At 39.5% G+C, this 12,700-nt stretch overlaps 1 protein-coding gene across 1 annotated transcript in view; it reads left to right on the top strand.

The window, feature by feature from the left end:
• Positions 1 to 11,456, top strand: part of TRIP4 (thyroid hormone receptor interactor 4) — a 51,980-nt gene extending 40,524 nt beyond the window's left edge. The window contains exons 12-13 of the mRNA XM_019968688.2: positions 4,833 to 4,938; positions 11,148 to 11,456. Of these exons, the coding sequence (XP_019824247.1) occupies positions 4,833 to 4,938; positions 11,148 to 11,215 (174 nt within the window). The 3' untranslated portion in view covers positions 11,216 to 11,456. The remainder of the gene's footprint in view (positions 1 to 4,832; positions 4,939 to 11,147) is intronic.
• The last annotated feature ends 1,244 nt before the right edge of the window (positions 11,457 to 12,700 follow it).

Here is a 12,700-nt window from a genome sequence, read left to right as displayed (position 1 = left end):
GTTCAAACCAAGAAAACCTCCAGCAAACATACGTTCTTTATCAATGAGTTTCTTCTTAACTGTTTCCTTTAGCTGTTAGTCCTTGCAGACAGGTGTAAGATTTACATGTGGGTCATGGGTCATCTGGGGATTTGTTGGGAAGAGTGACACCGTGTAGGACTTTCTGATCATTTCAGTACAAGGATTAAATGGAGGCTTGTGGAATTGGTGAAAATGCCCACTTGGCTCTGAGACTGTAGTGGTTGCCAAGAGCCACTAAACTTTTTTTTTTTTTTTTTCCCTCTTATGAAAATGGCAAGAGAAATGTTTTCTAGATGGCTGATCAACAGTTTCCCTCTGGAGAGGAGAAGAAAATGGCTGTTTAGTAGTTAATTACCTGTTATGTTAGCTATGAAACTTATGAGGCATGAAAGAAGAGTAAGCCCACCTCTCCCGCTCCTCAGGCTGGAAACCAGGTGATAGGAGTCATGTTGGTGAAGGCAGGAACAGCAGCAGCGTCCTGAGGAGTCTGTTACTGAATGTAAATAGTTGCTTTGAATTGCTTGGTCTTATAACCCTCATTCCCTAGCCTGTCTATTGCACTATCTCAATGACCCTTAACCTAATACCCTCTCTAAATTGGATATGACATTGAGAGTTTATTTACGTACTTCACAAATATGAACCTTCTTTTTCTTAATTTGCTCTTTCTCTAGGTCAGCTGCATTTTAGTCTTTTGACTCTCAAACCAAAACTCTCTTTATTGCAAGTCTCTGACTTTTTGGTGTTTAATGTGGTCTATTAGTGTCCCAGAGTCAGTTTCAGAGATTATACATTTCTGCAGGTACAGGGTCTGCCAAGCTGGCTTTGCTTTAATGCATTTTACCATAAAAAATAATCCCTTCTTCCAATACATAGGCCTTACTTTTCTTTATTCCCGTAGGCGTCTTTGCTCTTTAGCTCTGTTTCTTGTAAGCCTCCTGAAGTTTAGTAATAGAACTTGGGAACAAGAATATTCAAATGAAACTTGGACTTAGATTTAATTGGGAAAGTTAATTTTGGTGTTTATCTTTATTAGAAGGCATGAATGGGTCCAGAGAACCACTTGTTCTATAATTTCATTTATCCATCATTTTCCCCATTATTTGGCATTTTCTGACTTTGTTAATATATGTCAGGGTAGTTTTTATTAAACATAGGGCCTTACTGGATACTTCCCAAGACACAAAAGTTCTAATTTAGCTTGAGGAATAACAGATTATAGACTAATACTTGCTTTTAGCCAGAGTTTAGTCCTAAGAGTGTACAGTTCCCAGCATGTATGTATTTAACATGGTTAAGATAACCTAAAAGCACAGGTTGGCAAAATTTTTTGTTTTTTTTCATCCAACAAATATTTATTGATTGCCTACCATGTGCCAGGCATGATTCCAGGTGCTAAGGAGTAAGTAAAACAAAGATCGTTGCCTTCTTGGAGCTTTTATCCTAGTAAGGAAAGTCCAAATTTAAAAAATTTAAATAAGTGAATTGGTGGTGGTTTAGTCACTAAATCATGTCCAAGTCTTGTGACTTCATGAACTGTAGCCCTCCAGGCCCCTTTGTCCATAGGATTTTCCAGGCAAGAATACTGGAGTAGGTTGCCATTTATGATGGTAAGTGCTGTAGAGAAAAAATAAAGAGATGGGGGCTAAGAATGCCAGAAGACCCACTATGAAGTTGACAGTTAAACAAAGTTCTGAAGAAAGAAAGAGGAAACCAGGTAGCTACCGAGCAGGGAAAGCATCCCAGGAAGAGGGGTAAGCTAGCACAGACGTCCAGAGGCAGGAACAAGGAACCCTGTACAGCTGGAGTGGAAAGTAGGGGAGAGTAGTAGGAGAAGGCATCAGAGAGGAAGCGGGGGCCAGATTGTCTGGGGACCTGTTGGTCATAGTGGGGACCTGTACGTCATAGTCAGGACTTAGTCTTTTATTCTGACTGAGACGAAAAGCCTTTGGAGAGTTTCAAACTTTGGAGTGACTTGATCCGATATATTGAATATGTTTAAGAAATAGCGCAGACTGCTGTGATGTGAATAGACAAGGGGAAGGTTAAGGGCAGAAACAGGCGGATGAGGAGGCTGTCAAATCCAGGGAGACATTGTGGCAGCCTGGACCAGGGCAGTAGCACTGGGCGTCTTAGGAAATGGTGGGATATTGGGTATCTTTCGAAAGTAGAGTTAACAGGATTCCCTGAGGGTTGGTTATGGGGTTCTTGACCTGAACAACTGGAAAGATTAGAATAACTGTTTTAAAGGGAGATGAATGAGAGAGAAGCAGGTTCGGAAAGAAAATCTAGGACCTTGATTTTTTTTTAAAAATTTATTTTTATTGTGGTAAATATACATAATATAAACTTAACCATTTTTAACCATACAGTTCAGAGGTGTTAAGTATATTCACAGTGTTGTACAGCCATCCATGTCTAGAGCTTTTCATCATCTCAGACAGGAACTCCGTACCCATTAAACAGTAATTCCTCCTTCCTCCACACCCCCCACCCCAGCCCCTAGTAACCTCTATTGTACTTTCTTTCTCTATGAGTTTATCTTTTTTTTTTTTGGCTGTGCAGCTCAGTTCTTAGTTCCCTGATCAGGGATTGAACCCCAGGCCCTAGCAGTGAACGCACCAAGTCCTAACCGCTGGACTTGCAGGGAACTTCCAAACTTGTCTATTCTAAGCACCTCACATAAGTAGACTCAGAATATTTGTCCTTTTGTGTATGGTTTATTTGACTTAGCGTAATTTTTCTAGGTTCATTCATGGTGTAGCATGTATCAGAATTCCATTCGTTTTAAAGGCTGAATAGTATTCCATTGTATGTATATGCCATATTTTGTTTAATCTGTCTATTGTTAGACATTTGCATTGTGGAAACTACTGACTATTGTCAGTAATGCTGCTTTGAACATTGGTGTACAAATATCTGAATCCCTGCTTTCAATGCTTTAGAGTATACCTAGAAGTAGAATTTATTTGGCAGCATGGAAATGAAAGATGACCTTCAGAAGAACTGTTCTGGTGGAATGATGGAAGAAAAGCCTCTTTATAGTGACTTCAAGAAAAAACAGAGGAATTTGAGGCAAAATGTATAGATAATCTTTTAATGAATTTTGTTGTGAGGGGAACCTGAAAATGGGGCAGTAGCTGAAGGAGAATGTGGGATCTGGGGAGTTTTTGTTTTATGACAGACATTATAGAAAGTGTGTTTGTTAACGGGATTGATCCAGTAGAGAGAGAACACTTATTGATGCGGAAGAAGGAGGAGTGAAATGGCTTGTCGTTTTGGAAAAGCAGAGCTGTAAAGTCCTGGCAGGCTTGTCCTCTGCCTCAGCTCTCTCTGACACAGAGAAGAGAGAGCAGGAAAATCGAAGAGATGTGAACTGTGACTGTTGCTACTTTGGCGTCTGTGGAATTAGGTTTAAAGATCTTGATGGCAGCCTCTGGTTTTATTTGTGCCAAAGCACCTCAACAGTAACAGCTGGGCCCCATCCAAAGGATAAGGAAAAAAGAAAGTTTCTCCTTCCATCTTCATTTTTTTAAATGCATTTTATATATTTATTGACTGCTCTGGGCCTTGGTTGCTGTGCGAGGATTTTCTCTAGTTGCAGCGAGGAGGGGCTACTCTAGTTGCTTTGCATGGGCTTCACATCATGGTCACTTCTCTTGTGGCGCATAGACTCTAGGGCACACGGTCTCAGTAATTGTGGCTCAGTGGCTTAGTTGCCCCGTAACATGTGGAATCTTCCCACACCAGGAATTGAACCTGTGTCCCCTGCATAAGCAGGCAGATTCTTAACCTCTGGACCACCAGGGAAGTCCCGACATTTGTATTTTCTTCCTTATTTCACTGAAACCTCCATTTTTACTTTAGAGCCTTAGATCTTTACAGGCTACATCTTAGCAGGTAAATAAGAGTGAAAAATAATTTCACGGTTTCACATTACCAGGAGAAAGGCTGCTTTGGTAACGAAGTCTGACCCAAGGCCATAGTCAGCTTTAGAGTCATATTTATCGAACATACTAAACACAAGACATCCCAAGATAGGAAATGTTGAAATACCAAGTCAGTTGCACATTGCTGGAGAGCACTTTTCTGCCAACACCCACTTGTTCCTTAAGTTGTTATTGTGTGGCCGATATTCTTACTCTAGTTTCTGTGTCTGTCTTTGCAGAAGGAATAAAAGTCCTAAGTATTCACACAGATACGTTTTGTGATAGGAGCTCCAAAGGAGGCTTCTAAATTATTTTCAGAATTGCTCTACCGTTACCTTTTCACCCTAAGTGAGTCTGGAATGCGTCCAGCAAAACAACTTTGGCATATTCATACCTTTCAGAATGAATCATCTTCCTTCCCTTTAGTGAGAGAAGGGCCCTGTTGATCATTTCTGGCAGAATTTCCACAAATGTTCTATTTTTCTTAAACCTTCCAGTGTTTGACTTGAGCTGAATCTGGAGGTGGGTGCCTGATATTCCTACAGGAGACCTCTGAATCTCCCAATTCACAGTGGCCTATATTGAAAGATTAGTCAGTTTTGATTCTCTGGAAAGATGTCAGACATCTTTTTTTAAGAAGTTGTTTCCATTATAGGAAGTCACAAGTGGTGGGCCAAAAAGACTGTATAAGAATACTGTGGTAAAGCTCGGGGGAAAGTGGAAGGTTTATTCTTGCTTGTTGAGCATTATCGTCTTTACCTGGCTATGTAATGGAGAGTATTACCATCATAATGTTGAGGTGGATTCTGGGAATCCTTTGATCGCCTGGAAATTCAAAGTTTGTCCCAACTGGCCTGAACTTTTAATTTTTATATTTTGCAGTATCCAGACATAAGTCAAGAAGAATCTGATTCTCCGTTTGTTTTCATCTGCACAAATCCCCAGGAAATGATTGTGAAGTTTCCTATTAAAGGAAATCCAAAAATCTGTAAGTCACAAGCTTCGATGGTCTATTTTTTTTTTTTCTTTTTATCTTGAATCTCACTTGTTTAGCTTAAAATTTTTTTCTCTTTTTATCCTGTTCCATATCATCTCAAATACTTGAAGAATTAGAAAAATTCTATTTATCATATTCCTGAAACTAACACAACACTGTTAATCAACTGTTTAATATTAAAGTTACTGTTAATTAAAAAAATTCTTTTTGTCAATAACTTTAGTGTTAGGTTAACTACAGTATAGCCTTTTTGAAGCATACCTTGATCCACAATTATTGGTATATGAGTGAATCATAAACTTCCAGTTAGGACCCCATTACCTTTAAAATACTACTTGTAAGCCAAAAGAGTACATTTGCCCCACTGTACTGTTCTTATCCATTGTTCCTCAGTATTCAATCCAAGAATAAGACTTAACTTTTTGGAGGTACCACTTCCCACTATTGCTTTGATTACTGGTCCCAGAGGTCTGCTCTAGCCCTCTTGCTTTTCATCCTCTTTTTGAAACCTCTTGGTGGTTTTCTTTTCTGTAATGTTTGCTTTTATGTGTTTGTGATTATAGTACCCTCTGCATGTTCACTCTTTAGGAAGTGCTTATGACTTTATTCTTTCCACTTCCACCCCATCTTCAACTCCCAACTTCTCTGTTTAGTCATACACCAGGTTCTTCTATTTCCAAGCAATCTCAAGAAATGCAGAATGGTGTTCTCTCTTTCTTACTTACTTTTAAACACAGCATGAACAGCTCTCCCATTTGCTTGCTTATGTCAGTTACTGTTCTGTGCCTTTGTGACATTGCTCTCCCATTGTGTGAATTGGATGCTCCTAGGGCATGCATTGTTGTCAGCTGTGCACAGGGATACCTGACCCTGTGCCTCAGTTCAGTTCAGTTCAGTCGCTCAGTCGTGTCCAACTCTTTGCGACCCCATGAACCACAGCACGCCAGGCCTCCCTGTCCAGCACCAACTCCCGGAGTTTACCCAAACTCATGTCCATTGAGTCGGTGATGCCATTCAGCCATCTCATCCTCTGTTGTCCCCTTCTCCTCCTGCCTTCAATCTTTCTCAACATCAGGGTCTTTTCAAATGAGTCAGCTCTTCGCATAAAGTGGCCAAAGTATTGGAGTTTCAGCTTCAACATCAGTCCTTCCAATGAACACCCAGGACTGATCTCCTTTAGGATGAACTGGTTGAATCTCCTTGCAGTCCAAGGGACTCTCAAGAGTCTTCAACACCGTAATTCAAAAGCACCAATTTTTCGGCGCTCAGCTTTCTTTATAGTCCAACTCTCACATCCATACATGACTACTGGAAAAACTTTGTGCCTGGGGACCAACTATTTTATAAATCTGTTCTATGGAGAAGTAATTCTCAGAGGGTAGTGTAAATAAAAATCACCTACAGAGCTGTTAAAACACAGATTCCTGGGCCCTCTCTCAAGTATTAGTAATGCTCTTGGTTAGCTGACTACACAATGGATAATACTGCTTTGAGGCACAAAATGAAATGCTTGGAGTATGAATTTAGATGAATGTATATTCCCTCCAAAATTCAGGCAACTCTGATGATTTATGAAATACATTCTTGAGATTTCCTGCAAGTCAGAAAATCTGAACATAAGTTGCCCTTGACTTACACAGATTATTTACTACATACTTTACCTGCACTGTTAGCCAAACGGCCCTGGAAATTCTTTTTCTTTCTTCTTAACTATTTAGGATTTAAATCTTCCTTTTTTTCTCCTTTTTAAGTTGTGAAATTATACCCCTTCCTACTCTACTCTGTTCTTGCCTTCCCGTAGGCCCTGAGGACAACACTGGTGGTCAGCCTTCTCTCCCAGACCCACTGCTATTTGATCTTTAGTTCCAGTTACCTTTTCAGAGCTTCCTCCCTATCTTGGTTCTCATCTGCTGCTTAAACTCTTGTGAGAAAATATTCTGTGGAAACAGAGTTTATATATTTCTCTGAAATGTTTTACTTCAGCACTTTCTCATCTCAGAGACTCACCTTCAGCACATATATGACCTTGGTTTTTATCCACAAGGTTTAATAGGGGTTGGAGTGAGTGGTAATCTTAAGAGAAAGTTTTTCCCTATTGCTTCTATTGGTTAAAAGCTTTAAAAAAGCCAAAATGGGCTGTGTGCTTCAGGGACAGCAGGGCTGGAAAAACACTCTGAGACTGCAGCTTTTCCCATGGTAGACCAGGCAAGGTAAAACATGGGTCAGAAACAGTAGGTGAAGGGGGTGAGTGGGGTGTGGGGCAAGAATAGAATGACCAATCCCCGTGTTTCAGAAAAAAATTTTCTGTTGAGAGGGAGCAAGCCAGAGGATTTAGTCTGGTGTAAGGTTTTCATTCCCTCCGAGTCTTCATTCCTTGATCCTTCATTCATCTTTACTATCTTTAAAAAGCTTAACACTTTGTCAGAACTTCCTTCCCTTAGGCCATAGAGGCCCACCTCCAGTAGTTCACAGCTGGAAAAGTCCTTAATCCCACTGCCATAGGGAAAAATACATACTTGGCTCTTAATTTGGAATGCTTCACATTTTCTTCTTAGAGTATTGTTACATGAAGTGGTTAACTTCCATGGTATTAATAATATTAGTAGTCCAGTTACAATTCTGTGCCTTAAATATTTTTTCTTGTGTGATAGCTTAGGAATTTAGCCACTCTTCATAGATTAGTTCTATGAGAAATTTATCTTAAATTGCAAACTTCTGACTTGCAAATAAACTTCTACAGTATAATTTATTTACATGTTGTATTGTGTGTGTGTGTGTGTGTGTGTGTGTGTGTGGTTTAAATTAAAAGCATATATTTTTATTTATTTATTTGGACATGTAAACTTGAGTTTGCTTGACCTGAGGATAATTGTGCTTCTTGAAGTTAAAATAATTCACAAAACAGTGCACAATATGAAATCACTTTGGGTATGTGTCTGCTCAAATTAAGAAATGCAAAATAGTTAAGTATAGTAGAATATGTAGGTTGAATGCTCAAAGAGATGAAGGAAATTTTTTTACTTTAAATGAACTACATGCTTTAAATTCATGCAAATTCTGCCTTATATCATATGCAAAGCTTGTGAAAATCCCTATGAGAGTTCTATCGATTGATGGCAAATAGTTTTTTCCCTTTTAACTTCTCCCCCATCTGCTGCATATGCATTTGATTTTCTTTTAGGCACCATGATTGAGGATGTGGTTTAACACTGAAATGCTGTGCGTACTAAATGTAAAAATATTGGGGAAATACAGAAACTAAGCATTATCACTCTGCTTTTAAGAGAGTATACTGTATATTACTGTAGTTAACTGTCCAGATCCCAAATCTTAAAAAAACAGGCTAACCTAGAACTCAGAGTTCAGAGGGCATCCACAATAACTGCTTCTCCGTGCAAGGAATCCCAGGTCCTGGCCTTCATTGCCCAGCTGACCTAAGGATTGCCACTATTGGTAGTCACTATGTTAGGAATGCAAAGAAGTTTTTAGTTGTAAGGAGCTCACAGATTGCTGGCACATGTATGGTTTTCTTAGATTAGCCTAGGGGATGAAAAGGGGATGAAACACTTCTGAATCCATGGGAGTGCCCTGGAAATCCTTCTTCCTTTCTATCTCTTTTCTCCTATCAGTTTTCCATTTTATGACATCATCATTGAAGCCAGAGATTAGTTTGCCTACCATTGAGTGCTTTCCTCCAATGGGTTGATCTTATCTGAGCTGTTCTCACTTGAGGGCTTTCACAATCAGACTGGAGTTTTATGAAAACAATATTTGGGATATTCTTATACAGGAAAGCCTTGAGAATGTGAAGAAAGTAATGTCTCTCTCTTTTTTTTAATAAGAGGAGCCTGAAATAAATAGTTAAAAGTCTTGCCTAGAGATGCTGGTAAATTTGGTAAATTAAAAGTACAACTGAGATCATAACTACGAAACACAACTCCCAAGGCTTAGCATAAATAATACAACTACTGTTAATTTTTCAGAGACCTCTGAACTTATGAAGCACTTGAATGTATTTTATTTCAATCAATTGCTTTGATTAAATGATTTAGTGTATATAAAATACTTGGTATGGCGCTTCGTATTCAGAAAAGCACTTAGTATTGGCTGTAATCCTCTCAGCAACTTTGTAAGTTAGTAGAAATTTTTTCTTCCTTTCATTTTATAGTTGAGTGAACAGGTTTACAGAAGTTGTATTTTGCTCAGGTCTTTCTACCTCCAGATTTCCTGCTTTTCTCACTTTTATCACATTGCCTCAGAAACAAAGTATTCCTATTTACATTTCATTTTTAGGCCAAAGTATCATAGAGCTGCAAAGGGCCTTCAGTGCTGTGTAGTCCAGTTTCCTCACAGTATTGAAAAAGTTGAGGATAAGAGTGACTAGGTGACTTCCTCAAGGTCATACAGATAGGTAGTCTGAGAACTAAAACTGGGACCTGCGTCTTCTAACTTACTCAGTGCAGAGAACTAGAAGTCTGGAGTCCTAGATGGAATTCTAAATTCTGTCCTAACTTGTTCTAAAAAGTTCAGTGAGAGGCAGTACTTCTTCGTACCTCTGGGTACCACCACCTTTACAATGAGAACTCTTTTATGTTTATCTGATATCTGCTATTTTTGGTTACTTAGTAGTTCCCAAATCTTTACAGTAAAGGTTCTGAAATTTGCAGTGCCTGCTTTCTTTAATTCATTTATTGAGCACCTACCATTTGGCGGTCACTATGGTAGTCTTAGGGATACAAAGGCAAATTGGCCTCATAACAGGGCTTTTTGCCAGATTGCTGGCACATGTTTGGATTTCCAGCAAGGCAGCCTGGGGGATGAAAGAACTCCCAAGTCCCTGCGAATACTCTTATGTTTCTAAAGCCCAAATTAAAATCAGCATCATTGTGATTGTTGTGGACATCATTTAGGGTCTCATTAAATGATGGTTTCTAAGGAAGCCCAGAAAAGGAAGTAATGTTATTCCAAAGGCAGGTGTAGCCCTGGACAGATGAGGAAGAAGAGAAAAATTAAGAAAACAGGGAGGAAACTTGTTAAATTGAAGTAATTTTTTTTTTTCATACTCTCTTTGTGCAGTATTCAGGACATGAATTCTTATCTTGGTTGGACAAATGAGGATACTGAAGTCCAGACAGATCAGATGACTTGTTTGTATCAGACAAAGAAGGACTGGAACCTGGGTCCCTTGACTTCTTGTCCAGTGCTTGCTCTCTTGCACCTGATTACTGCGGCAAATGAAAAGGATAGAGTGCAAGGGGCCGGGGTTGTGGGTATAGGGCTGTAGTACACCCAGCTGCTTTTGTTTTGGTGTTTGCTTGTTTGTTTACTGCCAAGGCTGAACTGAACTATTTCTCTTTCCAGCATCAGCATCTCTATTGAGTTAAATAAGACTTTTTCTGGGAGAAAGTCACCTGCCAGCTCTGTTCTCAGGCCAGACAGACAGGAACTCTGTTAAGTTCTTCCTGAGATGGATATTTCTTAAGGCGGCTACCACTGAACTGACCTTTATCCTGGTAGATCTGAGAAGTCAGAGGTCGGAGACCACATCTGTGGAATACCTCTCATTAGGGTCACCTGGGACAGGAATGTTGCTTGTTTTCTAACTTTAACACTTAGAGGAGTCATACAGCCCATGACCTTTGCCCTTCTTAGCTGGTGATAGGGCCCCTTTGTCAGAAAAGCATTCATGTGGATTCTACTTCACTGTTTCAAGTCACTCCCCCTATTAAGTCTGAGGCAGCAAAGGAGTGAATTGAATTGCTTTTCTCACTGTGAGGGAGATTCATGCATTATGCTCAGCCAGTTAACAGGTCAGAGGAATGAGTTTCCCACTGTGTGAAATGTCTTCCTTTATCATGTTTGTATTCTTTAAAAACTTGCCTTAGTATCAGACACTCCGGAAAACGTGTGGTTTTTTTTTACCCCCCTAGTAACTACAGAATTAGAAATACTAACTCCTTCAATTCTTGCTGTGAATGCTCATTGTGTTGGTGTGCAGACGCTTGTGTGTCCCTGGACAGTGTTCCCACTGCTTCCTCATTCTTACAGAATGAAACTCTGAAGTTTGAAAGTGTCTGAGTCCTGGAGCAAGATAATTGAATGTGACAGGAACACAGTAACCAGAAGACCTGAGAGGCCATGAAAGATTTGCATTGCAAATATAAAAAATAAATAACGAGGCTTCTTTTTCTCCCTTACAGGGAAACTGGATTCCAAAATCCATCAAGGAGCAAAGAAGGGGTTAATGAAGCAGAATAAAGCTGGCTGACCCAGGAAAAAAGGAACTCTACAGCATAGTGGAGTTCTGTGTACTAAAATTTCTGTCCACTGGTCTTTTGAAATTGAAGCAGTAGCAATCTAAGGACTTGGCATCAGGCTTTAAACTTCCTCTCAGAATTTAAACTCTTATCAAAATCTGTATATTTTTCTTAACGAGATTCTTACTGTATGTAGTGGGTCAAAAATCTTTGGATACATTATTTATAAAAACTTATTTTAAAAATTCTCAATCTTTGACATTTTTCTTAGAATGATACAGAAGAAAATGGACCAAGTTGGAAATTTCCTCTCTGAGGCTTGGATTTATTTTAGTTAGGGAAATTCTTAACCTAGGTTAACAATATTTTAAGGGACCACTTGAATTTTAAAGTGTTTTTTTCCCCCAAAGTGATAACTTGGTGGAGTGTTAGGATGTTTGAGGAATTCTATGTTTAATACAAACAAGTGATGGGAAGAAAAAGTCCCCAAACTAAACAGGTTTGCTGCTCTAGTCCAGCATCTCTTCAAATGAATAGTGTTCAAAAACTGAGTACTTCGTTGGCAGATTTTTGGGGGGCAGGCGGGGCTGGGGTGGGGGTGTAACCTGAAGAGGTGCTGCCACTTTGTTCTTTGGTTTGAGACATTCGGACATGAGAGGATCAGGCTGGGACGAGATGGAGGCACCTGGTAAAGCAGCATGAAACGGCGCTGTTTATTTTGTTGGTATTGCAAGAGTATCATTTGGCTGGAGCAGTTAGAAACAAACAAAAATAAAATCCATTCAATAAATGCATCTAGATAACCCCAAAATGCTGAAACCAAGCCCGTTAAGGCATCCATATCCCAGGAAGCTATGAGTTTTGAAAAAATAGGTTGGTTTGAAATGAGACTTTTTACTAGTCATTCTGGTCCCACTTAGTGAAGTACTTTTTTTTCTGAGGCTGTTCAGAAGAGCTGTCAGAATCTCAGTTGCTGGCATCAGGAAATTCATGGTCTTCAGTGTGTATGTTCTGCTTTTTATAAAGCAGCACTACCACACTGGGGAAGTTGGATTCCCTCCAGCAGTTGTGTGCATGACTTAAAAAAGAGAGCACAAGGGAGAGAAAAAAAAAAGTGCCCTGTGTTATGAAAAAGATTAATTTCCCCTTTCTTTAATCCTTCATATTCAGTGTTTATTTGCATTGAAATTCCTCCACTTATGTATTGATGTTCACTCAACTGTGAACCCTGCTTGTTGCATGGCTCTGGGCATTGGTTTTGTGGTGGACTGATCACCCTGGATTCCCAGGGAAAACCCACCAGATTCTTGTTCTGGTGATGCAGACATGCTGTATTCTTTTTTTTTTTCTGTTCAACTTGTGTAGAGAAAGTGGAAAGGACACTAATGGCACTTCTTTAGGGGGAAAAAAGTCTCTCTCTGGCCTTCTACAGACCCTAGTACTATTAATGAAGCCACAGTAGGTTCACTATGCAGTTACTAGTTTACTAAGCAGTA

This window comes from Bos indicus, chromosome 10, assembly GCF_029378745.1.
Source record: "Bos indicus isolate NIAB-ARS_2022 breed Sahiwal x Tharparkar chromosome 10, NIAB-ARS_B.indTharparkar_mat_pri_1.0, whole genome shotgun sequence".
NCBI lineage: Eukaryota > Metazoa > Chordata > Mammalia > Artiodactyla > Bovidae > Bos > Bos indicus.
The sequence above is the reverse complement of the archived record's forward strand: the minus strand, read 5'-3'. Positions and strand labels throughout refer to the sequence as shown.